The 22,740-nt window shown below is 44.9% G+C and overlaps 1 protein-coding gene across 1 annotated transcript in view; it reads right to left on the reverse strand.

The window, feature by feature from the left end:
* CIT (citron rho-interacting serine/threonine kinase) overlaps positions 1-22,740 on the reverse strand; it is a 167,101-nt gene that overhangs the window by 92,907 nt on the left and 51,454 nt on the right. The window contains 1 exon segment of the mRNA XM_057526212.1: positions 7,286-7,469. Coding sequence (XP_057382195.1) covers positions 7,286-7,469 — 184 coding nt within the window.

The raw sequence follows: 22,740 nt of genomic DNA on the forward strand, positions 1-22,740 counted from the left end.
TACTACCTGCAAAACCTCAGGAAAGTAACCTAACCTTGCTGAGCCTCGGAGTCCTCCTCTGTAAAATGAGGATAATACCAGCTACCTCATACAGTTACGGTGAGATTGTGACGACTTAATGAGACAACGCATGTGAAGGGGCATTCGGCACAGTTCTGGGCTCACAGCAAGTACTCAATAGACAACAGCGTCCATAAGCAGCTGTATAAACTGTGCAGAAGAATTGGAATAATCCCTGGCTACTTCTAATTCAATTTGACAAATGTTCATTGAAGGCCTGCCAGAGGCAAGGCCCCGCTGCATGCAAAGGGTGGAAGACACCATCCCCAACCTCGATGAGCGTTGAGCAGCTGGGCCAGACGTAGGGTACAAGGAGGAGGGGTGAGTGAGAAAGCAGGCTGGGGTCTTGGCACACCAGGCTTGAACACCAAGCTCAGGAGTGGTCATTAATTCTGTGCACATCGTGATGCTACTGAAGGGCTGAGCAGGAAAATGACATCATCCAACATGTGCTTTGGGAGAATTCCACCCTCTGTAGAGAATGGATTAGACCGGGGAAAACCGGAGGCAGATGAATCAGTCAAGAGGCTACTGCAGTAGTCCAAAACTCAATGAGGGGTGGTGGTGAGGACAGAAAACCGGGCGTAGACACAAGAGGCACAACTTCGAAAACTCGGCAACTGATGAGATGGTGGGGGAGATGAAAAATAGTTTAAGATGACTCCGTTTTCTTGCCTAGAAAAGTAGAGAAAGTGGTGGTTTCTTAAATGAAATGAGGAAAACTAAACTGGCACCGAGTGGCTTACTGAGTGAGCAAGTGAGTCTGTGTTGGGAACAGGGATGGAGAGACGCTGGTAGGACATTCTGGTGATGATGAACAGGGCACAATGGGAGGAAGGCCATGGGGAAGTGAGAGTTACAGTCAATGGAATGAGGTCACCCAGAACAGGCTTAAAAAACAACTAAGGTGGAGCTTTAGGGGATGGTGCAACATCTCAAGGGCGGCCTGAAACAGACAGGGAAGAGGGAGAACAGCAGTCAGAGAGGAAGGAGGGAAAACCAAGTTTCCATAACGTGGAAGAGAAGAAAGGAGAAAGTTTCAAGACACACGTGGCAACTAATGGTATCATGTGGTGGGGTGGCAACCACTAAACACAGTGGTTGGGTGGAATCCGTGGCTTCTGAGACAGTGGTTTCCATAGAGTTGGAGAGGTTGGAAAAGAGGCATTGAGGGTAGGCTATTCTTTCAGGAAGTTCGTCAGAGAAAGGAAGGTGAGAGAGGTCAGGAGACTCAAGACAAGTAAAACAGAGAGAACCGAGAGAAATTCACTTAAGGGAAGGGACACTTGCCAAACTGGCACCAAGACTGGGAACATCCAGCACCATTTAGTCAATTACTGTCTTCTTAAGGGATCCGAGGCAACCATGCAAATCAGCATGTGTAGACCGCAAAAAAATGCACTCGACAGATCTTCTGGAGCGTAATCTTCAGGACTGGGCTGGTATCGTTTGGATTAGATTTCCTAAAGGTATCTTTAAGACAAATGAAGGCGGCAGAATGGTCCTGCCAGGCCTGCGAGGCAAGCACGCACAGTCTAAATAGAGAACAGAATAAGGCAAGAAGAACAAGATGTGCTTGACTTAGAGAGAGAAGAAATTGAGCAAGAGGAGAAAACCCCACAAAATACACGTAGGCGAGTCTCAGGCACCTGGTCGGGATGACCGTGGAGTGGAAACAGCACGGGGCACTTTAGGGCAGTGTCCACGGGCAGGAGCTGGGGAAGGTTTTGTAACTGATTTGGGAGGTACAGACGATGCATACCTTTGTGAACCAGAGCAGATTCTGCTACTGTTCAAACAATCAAAACACAGGTGAGGCTGTTTGCCATTGGGATCTGTAGGCAGTGTGCACAATGACAGACAGCCTTGGGCTGGAGGTGGAAAGGAACAGAGTTTTAAGGGAAGATCACCCCCCCCACCTCCAAGTATTTCAGTGAAAAGTAAGAAGGACTGATGGGAGAGTTCAGGCCATCTTCCGCTGGAATAAGTCCTCCCGGCATGGATGGCGGGAAGCAGCGAAGTACAAAACGTAGATGTGAACAGACACGGGTCTCAGAATCGTCAACAAATTGAGAGCTGTGGCCATAAAAATGATTTGAATCGATTCACCCAGTGCTTACTGAGTGGCTTGTCTATGATAAGCCTGAAGGGAGAGTGGAGGGCAAGGTCAATGCAGTCCCCTGTCCTCGCCAAGCTTACACTCAAGCAAATGAAAACTCTCGGGGAGAGAGTGTGTATGCATGTGTTCATGTACACACACACACAAAGCGAGAGCCTCTAAATGAAAAGAGGAAGAAGTCAGAAACATCCAAGAGCTACACAGTCTACCTACTCAATAAACTTGCAGAGGTTGAAAACAAAGCCCAGCCTTTCCACCGCCCGTCAGCTCTCATCCCACCCTGCCCCACCCCACTGCTCAGTCACTGCCCATGATGGGCCTCTGCTTCTGAAAAGCACGTGAATCTGGGGACCCCACGTAAATGTCCCCATTTCTCTTGCCTGTGGCATTTATTTGGCAGCCTAGCACAGTGGCTAAGAGACCCTGGAGCCAACTTGCCTGGGTTCAAGTCCTGGCTGAGCCGCCGGGAGCCGTGTGACCTTGGGCAAGTTGCTTAGTCTCTCTCTGCACCTCCGTTTCCTCACTTGTAAAATGGGAATGATGACGGTACCTTCCTTGGGGACTGTTGTGCAGTTTAAGTGAGTTCACCTGTGTAAAGTGATTGGACCAGAGCCTGGTACAGAGTCGGTACCCTGCAAGGATAAGCTGCTCTTATCTCCCTGCCCACCTGAAATTCTATGTGCCTCTCCACTCATCCAAATCCACTGTCTTCTAAGAAGCTGAGGCAAATATTCTACCTTCCATTAGTCCACTTATAAACTCAGTTCCAACACATGTATTTTCTGAGGGTCGATAATGTCCTGTGCTCCAGGAAAACCAGGATGAATAAGACCCAGCCCTGCCTTTGAGATCACAGCCGACGTGGGGAAACAGACAGATATTCCAACAAAGATGATCACTGTACTTTGGCAAGAACTGGGAATTGGCATTACCCATTAAGTGCCCCCATGTCAGATTTTTTGCCTTCCTCTCCCAACTCTCCTAAGGCACTTAGATATCCAATGTTTACATGATATTCTGCAGTCAGGGTGTTTGCTTTGTGTCCCATGAAGTATTTCACACGTATACTTGTTTAACTGGATGGGAAGGAACCCATTCTGGGACTGGGCCTTCAAATTCTGGCCCCCAGTCCACTCCACCCAACAACCACCTTTAACCTGCAGGGATCTGGAGGTTGCATATGAACTTGTGGTGGGTCAGGATGTTCAAGCATCACTAGCAGAGAGTTCTCAGGGCCTGGGAAGCTGGGTTTCTGGTCTGGCATGACTTTGGACTATTTAATTATTGCTGAGTTCTTTCCATATCTTCTTCAAATATGTAGAAGGACACCATGCATATAGAGACTAGTGTAGTGGTAATAACAAAAATAATAACAGTGGACATTCCATGTGACTTTTCCACGTGCCAGGGACTAGACCAAGTGCTTTACATATTTCATATAATCCTCAAAACAGCCCTAAGAGGCAAGTATCATTATTACCTCACCTTGCAGTTGAGGAAACTGACATGCAAAGAGGCCTCAGTAGAGCAAGGAAGAGGCACCCGAAACTGGTTCTCTGAAAATCTGGAAAGGCATTGGTGGAAGCCATTTTTCACTCTTCCACAGTCACAGTGTTTGGATGGCTGGTTCCAAGAATAAATTTTCAGATCCACCCAAAAGGAAAGGAAAAAGCCCTGACTCAAAAGAGAAAGCCCCCAACAGGGGGGCTAAATATAGCCTATTCAGACACTGTCATCCCACAGATTCCAGTCTCATCGAAATCCCATTGGTCCTCTAAGATTTCCAACGTCTCCAGAAGCATAAAACCAGCATGCGTAAAAACTAACACAAAACACAAAACCAAATGGCTTTTTCCTTCTAGAGTTTATACTGAAGGTTTGCAGAGATGCACTGCTTCTAGGAAGAAGGAGAGGGACCTAAAAAAAAATGTACCCCACGCTGACAGAGGAGGGAGGAGAGCTGGGATCCATTATATTTTTAAACTTTTAACACACTGATTTCTGTTACTCTCCCACCAGTGTGAAATTTCAGCCAACAGAGGCCCAGAGCAACACCCAGGCATTCAGAGCTTAGGGATTTAGTTTGGGTTATTGTTGGTTAAAAAGAAAGAGGCACCAGATTTGCACTAACTTTGCCATCATCCCACCCCAAAGACGACCAAAACTAGTTCTGTAGGATCTCTCCCGTGCCCTCCAACTCAAGCTGCAAGGAATTCCCACTACACCTCAGACACAGAATGCTGAGATCAAGATTCTTGTGAAACCTAAAATGACGCACTCAATGGCTGGCTTAAAAATAGTCCGGGGTCCCAAAAAAGAATCCTAAAAAGTGATGAGCAAATGCAACAATTAAAATCATTCTCACTGCCAGTCTCTGTGAAAATTCCTCTTTCATTCAGCTCCACCTCTGAACATTTCATTCTTTTCACTGGTAACAGATCTGGGGTCAGTTTTTCCCAACGCAGTACAGCAGCATCTGCAATCTCCTCGGTGGTGTGAAGAGTGAGTAACAGTACAGGTAATCAATGTGTGTAAATAAAAACCCGTGATGCTGAAACAGGGAGGGGAGAAGTAGAAACTCAGAAATACCAGGTCCCTGGTGGCGACGGTGGCGCCCCAGAACATTCCCCCCACAACCTCCAAATGAATTTTGTAACTATATGTTTACAAAACTGCAGGGGCTTCTAAGTGATTTCATCACTGCACCTTTTCTATTGAATTTCTAAATGATGATCCAATACATCCAGGGTCACCTACATCCAACAGGTGGGGTGAATTTCCAAAATGATGTTGGAGGTTTCACCCATAGGGCTGTCCCTGGCAGAATAAACAAATCCAACAGCGAGATCACATTGTAAGATATAAGATGAAAGGAAATCGTTCTGATTCCAACCCCAAATTGTCATGGAAAGGGCAATTAAAGCTCTCCCACCCAAAAACAGGAATATTCAATTCCATCTTCCACATAAGAAATACCCAGTTTTGTTTGCATGGACTTTTTTTTCTTTTTTATGAGAATCTTAAGCATTCTGTCGGGTCATGAACAGAAGCTCATTTCATGCTCTAGAGATATATTTTGAACTACCAAAGGTAAAACAGTGTATCTTCAAATACAGTGAGCAATATAAACACAATCTAGGGGAAAAGGATCATGAGTAAATTAAAACAACAAATATTTATCGAGTGCCTGGGCCTTAATACTGAGAGGCCCCTGTCGGAGAGCTCCCTGAGCTTTCTGTGAGAAGCAGAAAGATGCAATTACAGTCTTCCTGAAAAATAAGCAATTAATCACACACTGCTTCAGATTAATTGCAATGCCTGAGAGCCCTCACATCATTCTGCCTTTGCCCCTGAAATCTTATTCCCTCACGTCCTTCCTGGTTTTTCAGATCACTGATTAGCACCCCAAGCAAGCTTTCATTCTGAGCCAGCTAGCCCACTGCTAACCAGAACCAGAACTCTCCACGCACCACCGTCCAGTCCGACAGGTGACCTTCACTGTGCTGTGTGTGTCAAGGTTAAGCTGCCCACTAACCATGCATCCTTTAACATTGGGCCTCCAATTCTGCCCTGCTCTTCGATGCTGGTACAAAACCTCCCAGCCCTGCTGGGCCATTTCAAATCCATCTGATGGCACATTCAACAGCTAGTGAGCTTTCTGCCTCTCCTCCCATTATCCAGATTGCTTTGGGGATGCAGAGCAAATTAGCCCGAAAGGTACAGCCAACACCACCAAAATCCAACCCCCAATTTTAATCCCAGCCTCCAGGGAGAGAGGAAAGAAGGGTCCCCTCGGTCTCTTGCAACACAAGCAGCTCTCTCAAATTCTATCGCAGCCCACAGCCTTACCTCCCATCAAGTGCCCAGTTCCCCCCAGCTGTCTGAAATCTTTCCAGGAACATTACTGTCAAAATAGCACCCATGGGGAGACACTATCCAAGAACCTACGTGACATTCCCTCAAATCAATATCTGAGTTACGAGCACAACAAATCAGGACTAAATGCTGCCAAGAGAAGATCAAATTCTGCTTGTTTTCTAAGTGGGCAGCGACCGATCACCCAACATTACCCCGAGAGTCTCCAAGCACGGGAGCTGGGGCATTGGGAGAATAACACAGCCAGTCCAAGACCTTCCCAGGGAACTCGAACCTCTGAACGCAGAATGTCATCGGATCAGGAGAACAAACTAAGACACTGAGCTCTGACATCCACAGAGGCTACTGCATTTTAGAGAAATTCCAGGAGGCTGGAAGCCAGGGACCTCCCCCCGCCCAACCCCATCCCCAAGTCCCAAGTGCCATACTAATGCGTTTTTCTTTAGCTTTTTCAAGAATGGAGAAAGACTGATCATGTCAAGAGGTTTACAGTAATATTTATACTTCCATTTTCTAGTCTCCCGGTTTGTTTTTTCCCTTGTGAAGCCCAGTTTCTGTGAATCAATGACTCGGCTACATCACACTCCCTCCTGCTGGCTCACAGTAACGGGGCTCTCTCTGGCTGCCAGTGCTTTGCCGGCTCAGAGGCTCAGCTGCCGGATTCCCCAATCTCGCAGCAGACTTTGAGCCGAGCCGAGTACCATCTCTCCGTTAGAGCTCTGGTACAGCCACTTGCAGCTCAGGTAACCCCATCGGGAAACCTTTAGCTCGTGAGAAACGGATTTTAGGATTCTTTTAATACTGCCAAGAGAGCAACCTCCACCCACCCACCTGAGGGGTAGAGGGATACACAGATGGAAAAATAGATAGACAGTTCATCTTAACCCCGCACGTTCCTCCCTTCACCGAGGATCTGCACTGCTAGGTATCTCCCACTGTCTCCTCCCCCCTAAAGAAGACCAAAGACTGAAAAACTAACCCAAAGTACCCGATTGACAATTACGATGCTATGGACAGGAAGGGGTACCTTAAACACAGCAAAATGAGAACATGAACAGTCCACCCCTCCCAAAGCCCAACCAGGTCAACTGCTTTCCAAACGCAAGCTGATTAACAGCTTTCCTCCACCGCACTCCCCCAGCCTGCCACGGCCACTGCCACCGCCGCCACCTTTGGGCTCTATGCCTTGCATCAATGCAGGTCCCTTAGAAAAGTCAAAATTTCACTTACTCAGATCTACCAAGAATTCCCAGTGCCTTGCTATACGAAAACCCCACAAACGGCAGTTCTTCTCCTGAGAAACCTGAGGGGTTCAGCTGGCACGGAGAGGATGAAACCCACGAATTCTTCTCTGGTTCATCAAAATTGGAGGTGTCATCATCAGACTTGAGGGTGGGAACGAAGGGGGGAGGAGCTGGTTAAAGAAAAACAAGAAGGGGTGGGGGGGGGGGGGAGAAAAATTCAGCCGGATTCAACACTGTTGCGGAGAAGAAAATCGTCTCACTCCTTCAGCGTTCCCGATGGCACTGCAGCGCCTGCTTTCAATCTAGCTCACACACAGGCAGACCCAGCCTCTGCTCGGCTCTTACAGCAACAAGAGATTAACCCCTTCCCTGCCAACATGGCCACCAACCCGCAGACGGGCTGCCTTCCCTGCTGGGGTAAACTGAAGGGTAAACTCAAACAGGTCACTTGGTAGAACGAAAAGCACTTGGGGAACTTGCCTGAGCAAGCCACTCGTTCCTGATATTTCCAGAATGATGTTACAGAGCATCAGATGGCTGGTGCTGGTGTACCAGATGACCTAAACCTATTTATTTCCTCTTCCAGACAGGTCCAAATTATTAATATTTAGTGCAAATCACTGGGATAAGATGGAATTTCTACATTTCGTGGATTAACTGGAGTGAGAGGAAAGAACAGGAGAAAGGGTTTGGGAGGCATGTAACTCGTGTTAGGATAGCACTGCAGTCTAGCCCATTCATATCCAGATGAGTATACTCGGAGCACTTATGTACCACTTTTTTTTTTTTTTTTTGCTCATTATCCCTCCTCCCCAGCTCGATCATGCCCCCTGAATCCGCCGCAGTTTAATCAGCATAATGAAATGCCAGCCAGATAAAGTTCTTCCCGATGATGTACGGCACCCCTGTGCACTGATGGTGTGGATGGATGGCTGCGTCCTACCTCATTAAGGCATGACTCCTGGCTAGGGACGTCTTACATCTTCTCCACTTCCTGCGGACCTACTAAGCTCTCTCGGTCAGGGAGTTGGACACTTGTTCATCGTCACCAGGAAGCCACTCATTGTGGTGGGCTCCCAGGGGTGTAGCCAGCCAGAAGCGTTACCATGGCTGCGGGCTGAGGCGTCTGTGGCAGGTGGGCCGGGTGAGCTGGAGAGCCGGGCATCACACCCCCCGCAGTGCAGGCTTCATGCTCCCCACTCTGTGCGTGAGTGGTCTGGCGGTAACCCCACCTGGCCACCTGCGTGGCAGGGGCCAGTGCTGATCTGAGTGACAGAGCAGCATGAGTCACGGCCAGAGCTCTTGAGAGCGCCCCCTAGGACAGTTGTCACAGCCCTTCCCAGCCCAGGCTTCTTTTTTAACTCCTTGCTTTCTGGACAAAAGCTGTGTGTCAGATAGGAGCAGCAGTCTATTTTCCGCTTACAGACTCCAAAGAATCTGGCTGTTTCCAAAGTTCCCCAATGACAACAACAACATCGGAAGCAGCAGGCAGCATCAGGAAGGAGACAAAGGTGAAGGGATGTGGAGCGGGAGGAGATGAAGCCAGAATGAGGAGGTCTGGCAGCTCCCGGGAAATGCAAAAAAGAACATTCTCAGAACTCAGGTGCATTGAGATGTGGCAGGAGACTGAAAAACGTAAAACGTACACTTCCCGAAAATTATTTAACACCTCGAAGCTCTCAAGAGAATTTAAATCTTCCCTGTTAGTGTCAGAATCTACTTGCGTAACATGTTAAAAATTAGTTGATGGAAAGAAAAATTACATTGAATGCTTCAGCCCACCTCCCATGTGTACTTTCCATCAACATGGGCTCAAATCCAATCGGATTTCAATTACCCAATACCTTTTTTTTAAAGCAAAAAAGAAAAAAAAAAACACCTTTTAATGGAAATTATACTTCATGAGGATAAAAAAGAGAAGTTTCCCATCCCAAAATAAGGAAACTCAGGTAAAGACTGAGGAAATGTATGGAGAGAGATTTGCAGATGATATTAATATGGAAGCATCATAGCTGGTGGTGCAAACTTTGACTAAGTGGGTTCAAACCACAGCTCCACCACTTACCAGCACTGTGACCTTGGGAAAGTGCCTTAACCTCTCTGAGCCTCAGTTTCAACATATAGATAATTTCCTCAAAGGGCTGCTGGGAGGTTTAAATGAAAGAAATCTATATAAAGTGCTTACTGGTACAGTTCTTAGCATACAGTAAACACTCCATAAAGACTACCTGCTATTAGAGTAGGGATAAAGAGGTAGACATAGAGAATGGACTTGAGGACTTGGGGTGGGAGGGAGAAGCTGGGGCGAAGTGAGAGTAGCATCGACATATTTACACTACGGAATGTAAAATAGTCGGCTGGTGGGAAGCAGCAGCATAGCACAGGGAGATCAGCTCCGTGCTTTGCGATGACCTAGAGGGGTGGGATAGGGAGGATGGGAGGGAGGCTCAAGAGAGAGGGGATATGGGGACATGTGTATGCATATGGCTGATCTGCTTTGTTGTGCAACAGAAACTAACACAGTATTGTGAAGCAGTTACACTCCAATAAAGATCGATTAAAAAAAAAAAAAAAAGACTACCTGCTGCTGTTATTGCCCACATGACAGATGTTTATGACAGATCCTGCAGTTAGAAGGCTAGTGAGATACAGCAGAGTCTGTGTTGAGTATTCTTCTTTCTTGCACAAGACACAGACACACTCACGTGGATGTTTGTGTTAATCATATCATTTCATTCTTAGCAGAAGTTTAATTCCCTTTCCACTACATACTAATTTATCTTTGGGAGACTGAAATAGAATTCCATTTCTGAGTGAAGAGTTTGATTAACATAGGGGCAGGAGCCACCCTCTGTGAAATAATTAGGACTGAGAAATTCCGTACTATAAAATAAGATCACTCTTTAAAACTCCATCACACTCAAGGCTAGCCCATGTAGTGGAGATTAGATAAAGGGCCAGGTAATCTTCAATAAGAGGGAGAAGTCAACATGAAATGCCCCAGCTGCTAATAAGCGAGATACTCACAGGACAGATGAAAAGCTAAGAATGTCAGAGCCTCTAGACAGGTAGTCAGTTGGGTACAATGGGAAACTCTGAAAAGAGGGGCTTCTAGGGGCCACATTTGGGCAGGGAAAAGAGCCACAGCCTCAAGCCAAAGAGAAGTGGGGGAAGTGGAAATCCTCAACCTAAGAGAAAGTGATGGATGCTCACCCTTGTCCAGGGCCCTTTAGAAGAGAAATAGGGCAGCTATTAAAACTGTAGCCCCAGGTAGGGTGCCTGCGTTTACAGTATCCTACATGGTGAGGGAACTATAAGCCAAGAAATTATCAGCAATATTGGTCCAGGATCCCTTAGGGCACTGGCAGATGTAAGTGGATAAAAATCTGTAGGTCCACGTTCACAACCCAGGGCACACAAGACTCCTTCCTTCTCTCCCTCCCTCCCTCCCTCCCTCTCTCACTCCAACACACACACACACACACACACACACACACACACACACACACACTCCCAACTAGAAATGAGTTCACAATAAAAAGTAAAAACCAACAACTACACATAACAAGAAAAAAGAAACCACCCAAACTACCACGAAGGAGCATCAGCAGATACAAAAGTGGGAGAATTAGCCCCCAAAAAATTGCAGATAAGAGAACAATCTAAGATGGACCATAAAATAAATTTTCATTCATTATCAAGGTAAATGAGTAGAAATTCTAATAAAAGAACAAGATACTCTGGAGAAAAGACAAAGCACATTTGAAAGGAACCAAATGGAACTTTTAAAAATGAAAAACATGATTGCTGAATTTAAAGTTTAAAACTCATTGGCTGCATTAAACAGATTAGACACAGCTAAAGAGAAAGTTGATGAACTAGCGGATAGATCTGAGGAAATCACATAGAACCATGCTTCACAAGGTGTGATCTGTAGACTGGCAGCATCAACAGCATCACCAGGGAGTTGGTTAGAAATACAGAATGGCAGGCCCTACACCATGCCCACTGAATCAGCACCTGCATTCTAAAAAGACCCCCAGGTGATTTGTGAGCACACTGCAGTTGGAGAAGTGCTCATACAGAATGCGATACACAGAGACAAAGAGACAGGAGACAGAGAATGAGAAGGTTCAATGCACCTCTAAAAGGAGCACTGGAAAGAGAATAGAGAACTAGCTCAAAATCTGGATGCCACACTTTAAAGGATTATATAATCTAAAGACGATCAAGTACGTGACCACATCTATCTTGGGGGGTTAATTCTCCTCTTTCTTGTACCTTATGGAAAAAGTCCCTTTTTTGATCCTCATAAAACATGATTTTTTTTTTTTTTTTTGCTTTAAAAAAGGTACTAGTAGGTCACTGAAATAATTAGATTTGCATCTACGTTGATGGAGGTTTACAATGCACCTAAGAACATAGCATAGTGCCAGGCACATAGCAGGTGCACAATAAATACATGCTGAATAGATACATAATTAAACGACTAGAAAATGGCTCCTGCAAAGAGTGCACCTGGCATAATGCAGGCCATGAAGAAGTTACTGGATGTTTGAGTTCAATGAAGAGGCTTTAAAAGTAGAGATTGTTCTGTCTGAAAAATATGTTAATGAGTGCCTATATTAATATTTCCTGATAGAGTATAATGAAATCACCATCTCACCCCCCCAACATGCTCACTACATTCAATAATGACAAATAAGAAGTCATACATTAAGATCTGTTCATTAGTAAAAGCCACTTAAAAAAAAAAAAGGAAAAAACCTTTCCCTATATACTTTTTAAATAAATCAGCCTATGCTTGAGGTCACATCAGGGCACATTCTCCTCAGTGACAGGGGCTATACAAGTACATTCTGGAGGATCCCCTTCCCCCCCCCCCCCCCCCAGTTATAAGATAGATGGCAGAACAAGGTTTTCAGAAACAAAGAGCTATTTTAAGAACTGTAGTTAATCTCCCTCCTGTAAATTCTCTCCTTTTTAAAATCCTGACATTCACTAGATGCTTGGTGGAGGGGAGCGGGGTACGGAATGTATTGTCTTCAAAAATATTCACGAAGAAAAAAAAACAAAAACAAAAAACAAGGAAAGGAGAGCCAAATGGATTCATCCTCCCGGCCCTACTTCTTTCTTCTAACACGCTCCATTGAGCTCCATTTTTCCCATTCAAACTTTTAACTTCTCGGCATACGAGACAAACATGAATATTAAAAACGCAAAAGATTTTTCTAATTTTGGTCTAGTGTTGATCATCTGCTTTCCCCACTGGAACACAAGCTCCATGAGGCGAAAGACGACGCTGTGTTCACCATTATACACCTAACACCTAGAACAGTACCCATCTGTCCTGATTCAAGGGTTCATATCTATATTGCGAAAGGAATGAATCAACAACAAGAACCTTAGACGTGGGATAATTTCTTAGACTTAATGGGATAGTTCATGCCATACACCACTTCAAGGAACTCAGAGTACCCAATTTAGTCATGAAGAACTGGCACATTAAAAACAAAAACACACACACAAAAAAAACAAAAACAAAAACAAAAACCTGAACCAAGATATAGCTCATAAAGCTCCCATGACGTTTAATCATCACTATGGGTTACGGACACTGGTGCTGGGTTGTGTGTGGCAGAGTTAGAAGATGAATAACAGACAACATAGTGTCAGAAAGGACAAAGGCACATGAATAAATACTGTGTGATATCGTGAATCAGGACAGTGCCTGGAACGCAGTGGGCACTCAAGGATATTAAATCAAAAACATTTTCAAGTTCATTCTATCTACCATGGTGTTCCACACCTTAAAAAATAAATAAAAAGTACTCAATTGATTAATTAGATGCTACGTTCAAATCTAAAAGAAAGACTACCGAAAAATTAGCTGTCTTCCAGTTCGTTAAAATCTGAGGCACCAAAGTGCTCGCACTTATCTACATGATGAAGACAGAACTGCAAAATAAGTGAAGGGGAGGCTGTTTGTGTCATTTAAAGGTCAAGATGAGGCTGTGAAAAGCGGAGAGTGCGTAAACAGGATGATGGCCATCGTGTGCTGCTGATGGGGATACACTGAGTGTTGTGTGTTCCTGTGTCATGGAGGTGATTGAATCTCGACAGTTAGTTAAAAGATGTCTTCACGGGCTGGAGTGGGGATGAGTGCTACTTTAGAAAAGCCAGGGAACAGTAGCCCAAGAAAGCTGTGGGTAATGAGGCTGGGAAGTAAATGCAAGCGAAATCCTGGCTGGACCCTGAAGCGGGGAAACCCTAGATTGGATTGACAGAAGGGATTATTAGAGAGAGTTTAAGAGTGCTGGGCTGGTGTCAGTGCCTGAGACTGATAAGATCACTTCAACAGTGATGGTAGAAAGAGGTCGATGCTAGGAACTGCTAAAGGACAAGTCTACAATAGTTAACATGACAAATTCTATACTAAGGAAGTGATAACAGGAAGGGAGAGGACGTGGATTAACAGGAGGCGTGGCAAAAAATGTGACAACTGATGCAAGAGCAGAGATTTTAGGAATATCAATGACCGACTCTTACGATGGGAACAACTGCACGAGAAAAAGGTTGCAATAGAAAGAAGAGCGAGATATCCAGTATCGGAGATCTCATGGGAATGAACCAACAGAATAAATTAGGGGACAGGCAAGTAGAGCTAGTTACTAAATACACATAAGTAATTGAGCCCATGAGAACAGATTATATCTCCTGAGCCTCAAGCAAGCCCTCGACTTTCTCCCCTCCACGTAGGAAGTGGTCAGATATAACTTGTCCAAACAGCCCACTGTATATGAAATGCAAAAAGAAGACAAATCGGATCCAGTTTCCAATAGACTTGAGTAAATAAAAAGTTATCCCACATCTTTGCTTCCCAAAAGAGCCATAAAAAGACTTTAAGGTAATGTTGATTTGGCTGGTGATCAATTTTTACAATGGTGTCTCCAAAGTAAATGAATAAGGAAGTTTTAGCATTACTAAAGGATGCTTCCATCCATCAATCTCAAGGATGCCAGGGCTTGGCTGCCAATAACTAAGCAGGTTTCCTCTCTGGGGGCAGATACAAGATCTCGAAGGAGTTGTGTGCTGTCTGAATCTCGCCATTCTCAAAAGCCATGTTCCTACAGGCTGCTTAATATCGAGTTTTTGGTAAACTACTTATGTTTTCCCACAGAATTATACTTTTAGGGATGCCTCCTCTCAATTCTGGATCACACTTCCACCAGCCTTCTAACATTGTAGCGTCACTTTGTTTTTCCCCCTCCCTTCTGGTCTAGGTAAACAGAGACCTGGGAAACACCTACATAGGATGGAAACACTCAAAGAGAATCTTTTCAAACTGCAACTAGTCATGACCGTATTTCTCTGCAAAGCTGGATGTCGATACATCCAGTGTGGGGCGCAGGTGGAGGCCCCGAGAACATACTTGAACAATAGTTCATGGGCTTCCGTTTCCCGGGACCTGCTCGCTCTAGGCCCCAACAACTTTCCCTTCCAGCACCTTCCCCCTTGAATTACCTACACTTAAGGACACATCAGATTAGATTCATTCTTTTCTACCCTCAAGACCTCTGTGGTATCCTTTTCTCCAACATGTGCAGGGGTTGGCGGAGGGGGGGTGTTTTTTTCCTCCAACATTTTTAAAATTTATTTTTAAGTTTTTATTATGAAAATTTTCGCATGCATCAAAGTGGTACGAGAGTAAAATGAACTCCTGCGTGCCCTCAACAGCTTGTAACATTCTCATTTCATCTCATCCCCACCCCTATTTTATTTGCACGTGCGCCGATTATTAAAAGCAAACCCCAAAATAGCAAGTTATCAAAGAAACAACAAAAAATTATTTTCCAGAGGGGAAGAAAGATATGTTTCATATGAAAAGTACCATCCAAGTGCTGACTGGAAAGAATACAAAGACCTAGGTACAGAGCTCTAAACAGTTCCTAAAAAAACAAAACAAAACAAAACAAAAAAACACCACAATAAAAACAAGCAAATATGGGCTTCCCTGGTGGCACAGTGGTTGAGAATCCGCCTGCCAATGCAGGGGACATGGGTTCGAGCCCTGGTCTGGGAAGATCCCACATGCTGCGGAGCAACAGGGCCCGTGAGCCACAGCTACTGAGCTTGCGCGTCTGGAGCCTGTGCTCCGCAACAAGAGAGGCCGCGATAGTGAGAGGCCCACGCACCGTGATTAAGAGTGGCCCCCACTCGCCGCAACTAGAGAAAGCCCTCGCACAGAAACGAAGACCCAACACAGCCATAAATAAATAAATAAATAAATAAATAAATAAATAAATAAATAAATAAAACAAGCAAATCGGGCTTCCCTGGTGGCGCAGTAGTTAAGAATCCGCCTGCCAATGCAGGGGACACAGGTTCGAGCCCTGGTCAGGGAAGATCCCACATGCCGTGGAGCAACTAAGCCCGTGCACCGCAACTACTGAGCCTACGCTCTAGAGCCCGCGAGCCACAACTACTGAGCCTGTGCTCTAGGGCCCGTGTGCTGCAACTACTGAGCCTACCTTCTAGAGCCCATGAGCCACAACTACTGAGCCTACGCTCTAGAGCCGGCGTGCCACAACTACTGAGCCTGCGCTCTAAAGCCTGCGAGCCACAACTACTGAGCCTGCGCTCTAGAGCCCACGTGCCACAACTACTGAAGCCCGGGTGCCTAGAGCCCGTGCTCCGGAACAAGAGAAGCCACCGCAATGAGAAGCCCGCGCACCACAACGAAGAGTAGCCCCCGCTCACTGCAACCAGAGAAAAGCCTGCGCGCCACAACTACTGAAGCCTGCGCACCCAGAGCCCGTGCTCCGCAACAAGAGAAGCCACCACAATGAGAAGCCCGCGCAGTGCAAGGAAGAGTAGCCCCTGCTCGCCACAATTAGAGAAAGCTCATGCACAGCAATGAAGACCCAACGTGGCCAAAAATAAATAAATAAATTTATTAAAAAAAAAAACAAGCGGGCTTCCCTGGTGGCGCAGTGGTTGAGAATCTGCCTGCTAATGCAGGGGACACGGGTTCGAGCCCTGGTCTGGGAAGATCCCACATGCCGCGGAGCAGCTGGGCCCGTGAGCCACAACTACTGAGCCTGCGCGTCTGGAGCCTGTGCCCCGCAACGGGAGGGGCCGCGATAGTGAAAGGCCCGCGCACCGCGATGAAGAGCGGTCCCCGCACCGCGATGAAGAGTGGCCCCCACTTGCCGCAACTAGAGAAAGCCCTCGCACGAACCGAAGACCCAGCACAGCCAAAAATAAATAAATAAATAAATAAATAAAAAAAAAGTAGCTATAAAAAAAAACAAGCAAATACATGTATTTGTACATGCTAGATGGAGAACAAGGTAAAAGAATAAAGATATCCATAGCCAGCTCATACACAATGCTCATAAAAAGCAATGATGAAACAGTCACTCATTCATTAAAAAATTATAATGGAGCAACTATTATTTTTCAGTCATGGTTCCAGGTGCTTGAAATATATCTATGAAGAAAACAGAAAAAATGTTCCTACCTGTTCTCTACCATCAATCATTTTGAACCTAAGTGCCAATGGCTAAATGAGCATTCAAGTGACAGGGTAAAATAAGTATCTTTTTAACATTCAGAGATTCAAGAGATTTATCAACCACAGACTAAGTTGAAAGAATTATTAGAATATATATTCAGATGAATAAAAATGTAAAGCCTGCCCCCCCCGCCAAAAAAGCAAACCCCAGACGTCATAATAATTTCACCCACAATTACTGCAGCAGATATCCCTAACTTAGGGTTTCTTAACTGTGGCACCACCGACATCCGGATTAGAGAATGCGTTGTTGTAGAGGACTCCCACGTGTATGGTAGGGTGTTTAGCAGCGTCCCTGACCTCTACCCACTAGATGCCAATGCCACCGCAAGTCATGGCAACCAAAAATGCCTCCAGACACTGTCAAATGTCCCTTAGGGGGACAAAATTGCCTCCAGTTAAGAACCACTGCTCTAACAGATAAGGACTTTTAAAAACCATGACCATAATACCTTCATCACACCCAAAAAATTAATAGTAACTCCTTAACGTTATCTAATACCATGTTTTTGTTCAATTTTCTCCAGTTGTCCCCATAATATCTCTTTACATTTGATTTGTCTGACTCAGGATCCAATCAAGGTTCACACACTGATTTAGTTGGTATGTCTCAATCTATAATCACTGACCTTTTTTTTTTTTTTTTTTTTAGTAGTATTTATTGGTTTAAGAAACTGGATCACAATGTCCCTGCAGAATTTCCCACATCCTGGACTTGGTTGATTGTATCCTTGTGACATCATTTAACACGTTTCTCTGTCCCCCATGTTTCCTGGAAACTGGCAGTTAAATCCAGGGCCATCTGTACACTCATATTCGATTTCTCTTGACGAGAATACTCCCCAGGATGTGCTGTCTACTTACCAGTCCATGACATTAGAGGGCACACATGTCTGCTTATCTTTCTTTGTGTGATGTTAAGAATGATCCATGGGGTCCAGTGAGATCAGCCTGGTCGCTCCCCCATGAGGCCCCCTCCCATCTTTCACTACATATCTCAGCAACCATGATGATCACTGCCTAGAATCATTATTTTATTAAGGGCTGAAAAATGGTGGTTTTCTAATTTCATCATTCTTTCTACGTCTATTAGCACATTAACAATTTGGTTACCCTGGAATATAGTTCAAATATGAAGGCGGGATACATGCTTGGTTCTTTCCCTATACTTAGCAACATTCAGAGTACTGAGGTGGGGGGGGGGCCTTAGCAACTGCCAGAAGCGACCAATGAGACTTCTTTTTTCAGTTGCCACTATGAACGAGTGAATTTTCATATATGTCATGGGTTTCAAGCCACTGCAGTCTTTATGATGCTTATGTTGTCCCATCTTTGGCCAGGAGAAGCCCCTCTACTAGATACTCTTGTCAGAAAAGTCAGCTCAGACTCTATTTTAGCTTTGGGGGCTACTTTCCAGTTTACAGGGGCAGGAAAAACACCACCCACCACCATCAGCCCCTAAGGAAGAAGCAAAGAGACAAACGTGGGGATATTCTATAAGACAATGACCTGGGTTCTTTGTCAAGTCAATGGCGTGGGGAAAAAAAATTATATATATATACAGAATTTTTTAATTTAAAAAAATGTAAAAATGTAAGCCTATCTCCACAGCTAACTATACTCCAAGTTATGAGTGCCTTTAAATCCACCTGTTGGAGGGTTGGCAAGATGTGGAGGAACTGGATTTCTCCCACACTGTCGGTGGGAATGTAAAATGACACAACCACTTAGAAAAGTTTGGCAGTTTCTTAAAAAGTGAAGCATACACCTACCATATGATCTGGCCACTCTAATCCTAGATACTTACCCAAGAGACATGAATGCACATGCCCACAGACTTGCTCATAGAAGCAAGTCTATATTTCAAAGAAACAACTCAAATGTCCATCAGCAGATGAATGGATAAACAAAATGTGGTATATCCATACAATGAACTGCGATACATGCTATAACATAGATGAATCTCAGAACAATGATGTTGAATGAAAGAAACCAGGCAAAAAAAGAACATATTCTATGACTCAACTTATATAACGTTTAGAAAATACAAACTAAACTACAGGGAGAGGGAATTCCCTGGTGGTCCAGTGGTTAGGACTCTGTGCTTTCACTCGATGCTTTCCCCAAATGAGGAACCAGGTTCGATCCCTGGTTGGGGAACTAAGGTCCTGCAAGCCATGCAATGCGGCCAAAAAAATTTAAAAATTAAAAAAAAAAAAGTACAGTGAGAGAAGGCAGATCAGTCATTGCCTGAGGGGAAGTGGGGGGAGGGTGGTAGGGAAGGGTTACAAAGGGGCACGAAGAAACTTTAGGCGGTGACGGATGTTTATTATCCTGAGTGTGGTGATTTTTTCACAGGTATATACATATGTCAAAACTGAAACTGTGCACTTGAAATACATGTGCTTATTGTCTACCTATTATTTCTCAATAAAGCTGCTTCCGACCATTGGGACGGGAGAATATTTTGTCCCCAATCGTTCCTGGTCTAAGGAGCTTCCACTCAGGCTCCTTCACCCCATGAATGAACACATCTAGTCTCACCCCTTGACTCACTCCTCACCTAGGGAAGGAGGAACTCATCTGACTCAGCAGAGCTAGGCATTTATCGGGCTGTTGTACCGGAGACAGGGTTACCGTGCCTCAAAAGCAAGAAGCGGGCTCAACGCTTCTTAGGGTACTGCCTACACCCAGGCCTGGCGGGCACTCGGCCATCGGATGGCTCTTGCCCTCCTCACCCACCAGGCCCACTGGGGCGAGGCCTCCTTGTCCATGAGAGAAGGCCCACCACGCTCCTCTGGTAGGGCGTAAATCTACCGGAGATCCGCATCAAAGGCTTTTGAGCGCCCCCCTTGCCAAGAGTAAAGTAGCTATTTTGGTCCCTGTGTGGCTATCAGTTCTTTGTGTGTGTCCTTTGTTAGTCAGAATTTTGAAGCTAGGAACAGTGGGTCTTGGTCCCCAAACTGCTGATGCTGTGGTTGAATGTTATCCTTTTCTTTCCATCCCCAGGGACCAACAGAGTCGGGCACTCTTTTCTAAATTGAAGACACTGAAATTTGTTCCCAAACCCTCAGTGGCCATGAGCCACCTGGACCTCCTACTCTTCGTGGTCCAGCTCTGATCTCTCCTGACTCCTGCCAGCCTCCCTCTTTAGTTCTGTCTGAACTCCGCCCTCGGAAAATGAGCGTAAATGCAATCGCCGCACTTCACAGAATTGACTGGAAAGCTGGCTGCTGAATAGAGTCCCAGATGTTTAATATAATGTTGAATCTTTGGCCAAATCATTTCCATGTTTCCTGGAAAACCTTCCAAGCAAGTGAGAATTGAAGGGTTGAGGACTCCAATTTACGGGCTCTCTAACAAACCTATTCCCCGTTTCCCATCTTCTCCCAGGAAAGGCATGAATTTGCCTCACTTAGAAATGATTTTCTGAACTGGGATTTAGCACTGCAGCACTGGCTTACACCAAGAGGCGCCATGAGAAGCGGTCCTAGGGAAATTCCCAGGGCACGTATTCGAGGGGTGTGCTCCACCACGTCGCAAGGGCTCTCATTTTGGGGAACCCCATGTTGAAATTCCTCACGGCTCAGTACCAGAAAATTGAGTCTTTTCTGAGCACACCATTCTGGATTTTTTTCTCATGGGACTGAAGCTCTTACAACTGTTCATATTCTCCTTTTCGCTTTGGCCACTAGGAGGCTGAGGATCCCAAATCCGTCCCCGTCTACCAATGTAACAGGAATTTGTTTGTTTTTACCGTTAACCCTGACTCTATTTCCTTACCCTGATACGCCCTTCACCCAGATTTCTCCATTTATTTATTTTTCTCATTTTAGTATTGCAATTACCTCTAAAGTAAGCCATCTCAATTTATCTTGGAATAAAGTGGAATATTATACATTTTTAACCTCTCTGGAGGTCGCTTCTGAATTCAAACTGGAGGGGGAGATCCTAGAATCCTAATCCATATGCATTTAGCTTTTTTTTTTTTCTTTTTTTTTTGGCCACAATGTGCGGCTTGCAGGATCTTAGTTCCCTGACCAGGGATTGAACCCGGGGCCCCGGCAATGAAAGTGCCAAGTCCTAACCACTGGACCACCAGGAAATTCCCTGCTTTTAGCTCTTTTTAGTCTATTTTCTCCTATCAATAACTTACTCTATAAAATATAAAAATAAAAAAAATAAAAAAGCAGAACAATCCCCAAAAGACATACAAATATTTCCTTGTACATCTCTTAGCTTGTAAGAGCTACTGACCACGTCCCCGTTTTTCCTTTTTTATGTTTTAGCAGGTGGTGCCCACATGCTGCTGGTCCAGTAAATTGAGTTTCTGCCGTCACTATACCATCCCCTTGCCCTTCTACACTCCTCTCCCTCATGCTCATTCCTCAAACACCCCCCAGTTCCCCTTCCTCATTTCCTCCAGCCCCTGAAGCAACTGGGTGGGTGTCGCACAGGGAGATACATTTAAAGGCCAACCCAGGCTAACAGAGAAGTACATCTGCTGTCCTCCTCCAACTAGCTTGGAAATCAAAACAGGGCCAGAAACCTGCTCAACTGCTAGAAACCCCAAAACAAGCAGACCTTTAAAAGGCTCAAAACCAACACACACACACACACAGTGTACAAGTCACTGAGATAATGCTATTCTAAAAGCAGAACACCAAAAGAAATAAATGAAATATGCATGTCAAAACCATAAGGGGTTTTCATTTGAGAAGAGAGAACCACTCATCAGAACTCAATGTCAGGATGGCCAGTTCAAAGCATAAACATGGTGGGATTGTACAAAGACTGCTCCTTCATTTATTTCAATGATGCAGGAAAACAGCCTGACAATAAAAACTCCGGAATTCTTAGGAGGCAGTATAACAATGCCATTGAGTACAGACTATACTGGTGTTTATATTAGCATACAGAATGTCTTGGAAAGTTACACAAGAAATTGACAATAATGGTTCACTTTAGGGAGAGGTACTGGGCATGCGGTGGGAAGGAGACAATTTTTCACTATTTAACCTTCTGTGTTGCTTGAATTTTTTTTTTTTTTATCATGGACTGTACTGCTTTTTCAAATGAATTTTTAAAAAGCAAAGTGAACTTGGGAATTCCCTGGCGGTCCAGTGGTTAGGACGTTCTCACTGCCAAGGGCCTGGGTTCATTCTCTGGTCAGGGAACTAAGATCCCACTAGCTGCACGGCATGGCCCAAAAAAAAAAAAAAAAAAGCAAAGTGAACTTGGAGTCAGGGAGACCTGAGTTAGACTCTTACCACTGCCAACTACTGGTTCAACTACTGGCCCTTTGCCAGTGGCTTCATCTCTTTAGGCCTCAGTATCCTCATCTGTACTGTGGGCCCAAATATAGTGTCTACCTCATAGAGGTTTTAGGAGGAGTAAATAGGACAATAATATGCATAGTGTGCTTTGCAGGGCCCCTAGGCACATAGTAGGTACTCAGTAAAGGGCACGGCAATATAATACACACCTAAAAAGTGGTAATGAAGGAAACGTAACCCATCATTAATTGAAAGTAAACATGGTTATACCGATTACCTTGTAATAACCTATGATAGAATATAATCTGCAAAAATACTGAATCACTATGCTGTACACCTGAAACCAACACAACATTGCAAACCAAAATATACTTCAATTAAAAAGAAAAAAAGTAAATATGGGACAAGAGTAATGGTGGGGGCAGGGGGCAGAAGGCATACAACTGCCTTTTATACAACCACCTGTTTGCTATCAGCAGGAAGAGATTAAGTTAAACCACCATCTCGAAAGATATGAAGGATGTACAGTCCATCTGAAAGAAAAGCTTTAAATTTGTCAAAAGCAGAGCCTAAAATCCAGCATTTCCA

Source organism: Balaenoptera acutorostrata, chromosome 13, assembly GCF_949987535.1.
Source record: "Balaenoptera acutorostrata chromosome 13, mBalAcu1.1, whole genome shotgun sequence".
NCBI classification, from domain to species: Eukaryota; Metazoa; Chordata; class Mammalia; order Artiodactyla; family Balaenopteridae; genus Balaenoptera; species Balaenoptera acutorostrata.